Source organism: Condylostylus longicornis, unplaced genomic scaffold, assembly GCF_029603195.1.
Source record: "Condylostylus longicornis isolate FDR11 unplaced genomic scaffold, ASM2960319v2 ptg000044l, whole genome shotgun sequence".
NCBI lineage: Eukaryota > Metazoa > Arthropoda > Insecta > Diptera > Dolichopodidae > Condylostylus > Condylostylus longicornis.
In genome coordinates this window covers 8140670-8147169 of record NW_026578013.1, presented here as the reverse complement: position 1 = coordinate 8147169, position 6500 = coordinate 8140670, and the positions used below count along the sequence as shown (strand labels likewise).

At 23.7% G+C, this 6500-nt stretch overlaps 1 protein-coding gene across 4 annotated transcripts in view; it reads right to left on the bottom strand.

Moving 5' to 3' along the window:
- Positions 1–328: 328 nt before the first annotated feature.
- The window catches only part of LOC129610472 (facilitated trehalose transporter Tret1-2 homolog), an 81008-nt gene continuing 74836 nt past the window's right edge, over positions 329–6500 (bottom strand). The window contains exons 1-3 of one of the 4 annotated variants that reach the window (XM_055523076.1): positions 3448–4060; positions 1645–2505; positions 331–1550 (exon numbers count right to left, since the gene is read on the bottom strand). In XM_055523076.1, coding sequence (XP_055379051.1) covers positions 984–1550; positions 1645–2505; positions 3448–3480 — 1461 coding nt within the window. In that variant the 5' untranslated portion in view covers positions 3481–4060 and the 3' untranslated portion in view covers positions 331–983. Of the gene's footprint in view, positions 1551–1644; positions 2506–3447; positions 4061–6500 lie in introns of those variants that run through there. The other 3 variants (XM_055523075.1, XM_055523077.1, XM_055523078.1) reach the window with 3 other exon arrangements.

The window sequence follows — 6500 nt, the reverse complement described above, 5'->3', positions numbered from 1 at the left end:
TATTAAAAGTATTTTTTTTTTGTTTTAATTTTTTAGGATAATTGAATTTTCGGTTTTAAAAGAGAAGAAAGGATTAATAAGGATTAATATCCATATTTATTTTTTATTTTAATTTCCTCTTTGAATAATCAATTTATAAATATTATTAATTTTGTATATTAATCATTAAAAATCATAAAAATTTTTATACAAAATAAAAATTCATAGTTTATAGAAGAAAATTAAAAAAAAAAAAAAAACAATTTTTTAATTGAAAATTAATTATGCAAACTCTTTTATTTGTTTTAACAGTTTTAAGAGCTAACAAGAAAAAAAAACATGAAACAAAATTGTTAGAATGCACTTTTTGTTTGTTTTTCTTTAATATTAAAAATATTTCATATTAAATTTTTGTATAGGAAATTTTTATAGTAATGCTTGTTATAAATTAATAACTTAGATTAAAAAAATATAATTAATAGGAGAAATTCTTCACAAAAATACAATTAAAATTTTTATTTTTCTTTAATATTTTAACATTGATTTTTGATATATTGGACATTTAAATATCGGAGGACAAGGTTACCAAAAATAAATTTTTTTTCTTTTTTTGAAAAATTCGAAATTTTTTCTTAATTTAAATTTTAAAGTTAAGAAATTTTTTTTTCTGAAAAATATTTTAATTTTTTTTTTCCTTTGTATATTCTTATAAAATTCTGCTTTCTTGCTTTTCTTATATACTTTTCAATCTACATACACATATTATTTTGTTCTCTTACAATGCATGCAAAAATCAATTTAACTTTATATATATGTATATACTCTGTATATACTCTATGTATATATGTATTTTAGTATAGTAGTGTGTAATTATCTATCGTATAAAAAACTTTTTTTTTTCTCTTATTTTATGCTGCTTTTGTTTTCAATTTTTCATTTAATTTCCTCTTTTTCTGTTTTACTAAATATTTTGATCATTTTTTTTTTTCCATTTTTTAGTTGCTTTATTGTTTTGAACTTGATGTTGTTCTGCCAGCTGTTTCATCTCCTAACATTTGTTGAATTTCAGCTAATGATTTACCTTTTGTTTCAGGTACACAGAATGCAACAAATACACAACCAATAACTGTTAAACCAGCAAATAACCAAAATGTTTCACCTTGTCCTAATGCATCTTTTAAGTTGACAAATGTTTTTGTAATAATAAATGCTAAAACCCAATTGAATGTACCAGCAATTGAACCAGCAACACCTTTTATATCAGTTGGAAATAGTTCACCCATCATTAACCATGGTACTGGACCATAACCCAATGAAAATACAATAATGAATAAGCATAAGCATGTAACTGGTAACCATCCTAAACCTTGTACTGATGAAGCATCATTCGATTTCATATAGAAATAAACACCCAATAATATTGTACAAATTGCCATAACAGCACCAGAAATCAAAAGTAATATACGACGTCCCAAACGATCAACAACTAATACAGATACAGTTGTAGCGATTACTTGCATAACACCAACTAAAATTGTTGCTAAATTTAAATCAATACCGGTGTCAGCATCCTAGAAATAGATTAAATAAAAATTTTTATTTATAATAAATTCAGCAAACAAAATACATACTTATAAAAAAAAATTTTTTTTTAATTAAATTTACCTTAAAAATTCCACCAGTATAGAATATGACAGCATTAATACCGCTTAACTGTTGGAATGACATTAAACCCAAGCTAATAAATAATGCTTTAATTGTAACTGGTCTTGACATAGCAGCAAAAAAATTAACTTTATTATTTTTAATTTGATCTCTTTCAATTTGTAATTCACTTAATTCTTGTGTATGATCATAATCTGCACCACGTAACCATTTAATTGATTTTTGAGCACTTTCAATATTACCTTTGCTAACCAAATATGTTGGTGTTTCTGGCATAAAGACAAAAATTAAGCCAAATAATATTGGTACAGCACCGCATATCAATGACATTGGAAATACTTCTAATAACCAACCCAATATATATGCCAATAGAATACCAATTGTTATCATCAGTTGAAAGAAACTTCCCAATGTACCACGAATCTCTTTTGATGCTATTTCACCAGTATACATTGGTGCTGTTACACAAAATGCTCCACCAGATACACCCAAAATAAAACGTGCAGCCCACATCATTTCAACATTTGATGCCCATATTAATAGTGCCCAACCGATTGTAAATGGTAATACTAATAATAACATTGATAATTTACGTCCAATAGCACTTATTAAAAATCCAATTGGTATACAAATTGATGCTGCACCCAAATTAAAGAATGAACCAACCCATGAGAATTGTTCATCAGTTACTTCAAAACCATAAGCATTATGTTCTGTAATTGATTTTTCTGTCAATGATGTCCATCCTAAACAGACACCGGCTGCTAATGCACCACCAGCAGCAGCTGCAGCAGCAATATATTGTGGAAAAGTTTTAGCATTTGAGGTTCGCCCCATTTCTTTGATGAGGTTTTCTTGTTCCTACATTCAAAAAAATTAGAATAAAAAAAAATTTTTGATTAAATTTTTGTATTCAATCATTATCAAGTAAAAAATTTAATTTTACATATCTCGAATTAATATTGCATACTTTTGGGAGTATTTATTTTTAATTTTAAAGAAAATAATTTTTCCATTGTTGCCGCATGTTTTAGAACATTATAAAATTTTCAAAAAAGAAATTCTATATAAAATTTATAGCAATATCAAGTGATATGCATAATTTCGGCTAAACATTCTCTCGTTCTATTTAATTTCTCATATTGAAAATATTTTCAAAAATTTTGATTAAATCAAATTCCTTGAATTACAGCTTTGTAATATTATACAACATTTAAAATATTTTTATTAATTTTATAGAACTGTAGAAACTTAATATTCGAAATATCACATTTTTTTAATTTGTGTTCATTTAATAAGAAAACTTTAAGCGCTTTAAGTGGTTTATAAGAAGCTTTTAAATAGCAAAACACGTTTTATTTCAGTCACGTTTTAGTGAGCAAATTTTTTTTTCCAATATTTCTTTTTAATGTCAGACACCACGCCCATTTTTAATTGAGCAGACGACTGTTGACACAAGTGCTTAAGAAAATTTAAATTCTTTTTTTTTTTGGCACTTACGTGGACTGAAAAAAAAAACCGATAATAAAAAAAAAAGAATTACAATTTTAAGGCTTAAAGTCTATGTGAATTATTTTGGGAAATTATAGAACTTCCGATCGCAAATTAAGAAAAATTTTCATGATTGCATCAGCCAATTTCGGCTTTAAAAAATTTCGCGTATTTAGTTTTGTTTTAGTTTAAATAATTTCTTATTTATTATTTAATTATTAAATTTTCTAGCTAATTACTATTGTTATACACTTATACTATGAATAAATTAAGTATATGCAAAATACTTTCATAAATTTTTTTAATGATTACCTCAAGGGAAATAGTTGTTTCGCAGCAATGCATTTTGAAATTTGTTTTTGTTCTAATTGCTTTTAAATATTTTATTATTATATAAGACTTATGTGTAAATTTCTTTTTAAATTTACAACTCACAAATAATATTATATAAAAATTTAATTCTAAGTATAACTATTTTTAAATTCGATACGAATTAATTATTAAATTTAATTTTTTAAATTGTACTATAATATTAAATTTCACTTTAAATAAATAAATAAATAACGAAATAAATTAATTATATTGTGTATAGTTGTAAAGAGAGACAGGAGAGTTTATTCGAATTTAAAAATTCTTCACAGTTTTTTCAATTCCAATTTTAGAATTTTAATTAATTAATTTTTTGTATATTGAAATTAATGTTTATTCAAAATATTCAATTTTTCTTCTTTTTATTTTAAATACTGAGACGAGCCTCTTTTCTTCAATTAATTGTTTAATTTTTCTTTATAATTCTTAATATATTTTTTATTTTTTAATATAACTTTGCTTTTTTTTTTCAAATATTTTATTTTATTTCTTCCGTATTTTTGAACGCTTTTTCTTTTTAAACTTTCTATGATGCCGTAAAATTCTATTTTCTATATAAATAACTAATAACATTTGCGCTTTTCAAATGAAAGTAATCAACTGAATTGTGAACTTAATAAGCTTGCTAATTTAAATACAAAATTTTTTAGAGGAGATAAGGGTAGAATAAAAAGAACAAGAACAAAAAGAAAATAAAAGCAAAAAATTAAATGAAAGCTTTTCATTAGAATTACTGAAAGAGTTATATTGAGGCAAGCAAAAAAACAAAAAGAATTAAAAGCAATAAAAAAAAATAGTATTAGTTGCCTGGTTAGGTCCGAAGTCTGCTCTACACTTAATACAGTAATGGATTTAAACATGGTACGAAAATATGCCTCAGGCATTTCTTTTTTATAGAAACATTTTTTTTTTTTTTTTGGAAAAAGGGATTTTATTTACTAGAGTGTAAATACTCAAATTTACTAAACATTTTCAAAGATGTCAGCCTAAAATTCCAAAAATTAATATTAAGGCTTCATTAGTCCTTAAACCGTCCAAGTTGTAGTAAGTTTTACACCTACCACTTTTTCTTTTGCAAATACTTCCTTATATTTTTTTCTTACACTTTCATATTCTCTGTACCTTCATACCATTTTATGCTTTATTACTCAGTGTTGATTTTATTACTGTGCCTAAAACACTTACGCAGACATTGGGAGAGAGTTGTAGCAATTGATATTAACTCGACGAATTTGTTAAAAATTTCACCTCGTACTTTAAAGGTATTAAAAAAAAAAAACTTCTAAAATGAATTTTTATTGTCGGATTGTTACAAAACTTAAATTTCTCTTATTTCCTTATAAAAAGTTTTTAAAATTTTGTACAACAAAATAAAATTAAAAGTCAAAAAAGGCAAAACTAAGGTTTTTGTCTCAGATAACAAACAAAATCAAGATAAAATTGTCATATTTAACTAGAAATTCAATTTTTTTGAATAACAACAACAAAAAATTAAATATAAATTGATTTTATATAACAATAAAGCATAAAACTTTATTAAATACCACGCCTGACAGCTACAAGAATTTATTTAGTAAAAAAATAATGAAAATAACATTATTAAAAAATTTTTAAGGGTTAGGTACAGTTAATAATGACATTTCGCTTGGTCTTAGTAATATTCCAAAATCCTTTACAAGTCGTACCCCTAAATCCGACACTGTTGTTCCATAGTACAAATCAGAGGTTATTTGACTTGACTGCTTTCTATAGTTTAATTTTTCTATTTTTATATGATTATTTTTTTTTTATTTTTCTGTTTTCATTTTTTTTTTGTGATATTTATTTTTATTGCTTCTTTGTTTATTTTGTTATAAAATAAAGGGGCGTGTATAGACGTCTTGATCCGTTTTTTTTCAAACGATAAAACTTAAAACTTCCGCATAAAAATATATGACTTTTGTTTTTTTTTTGCTTATCACATTAAGTTTGAAGTGATAACATTTTTATCTTACCAAATGTTGACCCCTACATACATATTTCAATTTTTATTTAAGTTTAATATTATTTAAATAAGTGTATGGGTATTAGGTCATATAAAAAATTATATTTTCATATCTGTTAAGATTAAAAGAGTACAAATTTCAAAAAAAAAAATTCTCGGATACCTTCATTTATGGCTTTCCAGACATTTCTCTATACTTGTATGTGATATATATGTAAAATTATATGAAATTAGTCATAAATGAAAATAAGTACGCCTGACGATAGATATACCATAAGTATTTTAATCTTAAATAAATTATTCATAAAAGTAGGTGAAATTATATGACTTTAAAAAAAAATTTTTTTGGAAATTTTGAAATTATATTACCATAATATGAAATTATGTGTGTGTCGTTAAAAGTCTAAATATGGTAAAAGTTTAAAGTTCATTATGATGACGAGGTAAGTATTGGCATATTAGAATCAAAATAAAAATATATAGTAAGTAGTAATTTTAATTACGTGCATAAAATAATGTTTTCTTTTATTATTTAATTTTAATTACATCATCACATTTATTTATTTTTATTAAAATATATATTTGTTATTTAAAAATTCATGTTTGCATTGGACTATTAAGCTTAATTGGAAAAACAATTTCAAAAATTTTCTATGACGGCGTTTATATTTTATTTATATTTAAAAGAGATTGTACTTATATAATATTATTTATTTATACTTTTAATTTTAATTTACAAATTTTTATTATTATTTTTGAAATAATTGATTAAGAATCATAATAAAACGTAAGAAACGGCCGAATTGTATAGTAAAAAATACGTACATACGTAAATTGAAATTTCTCAATTGACTCTAATATCATCAATAAGTAGTAATGTGGAACATGGAAACAAATGAAGGAGTTAAATGACATTTTTTCCAAAAATCGGATTTTTGAAAATTTAGTTCAAATAAAATATTCCTCATCTTGAATAAAATACCTCTTGTCAAAATATTTTCCCGCCTTTACC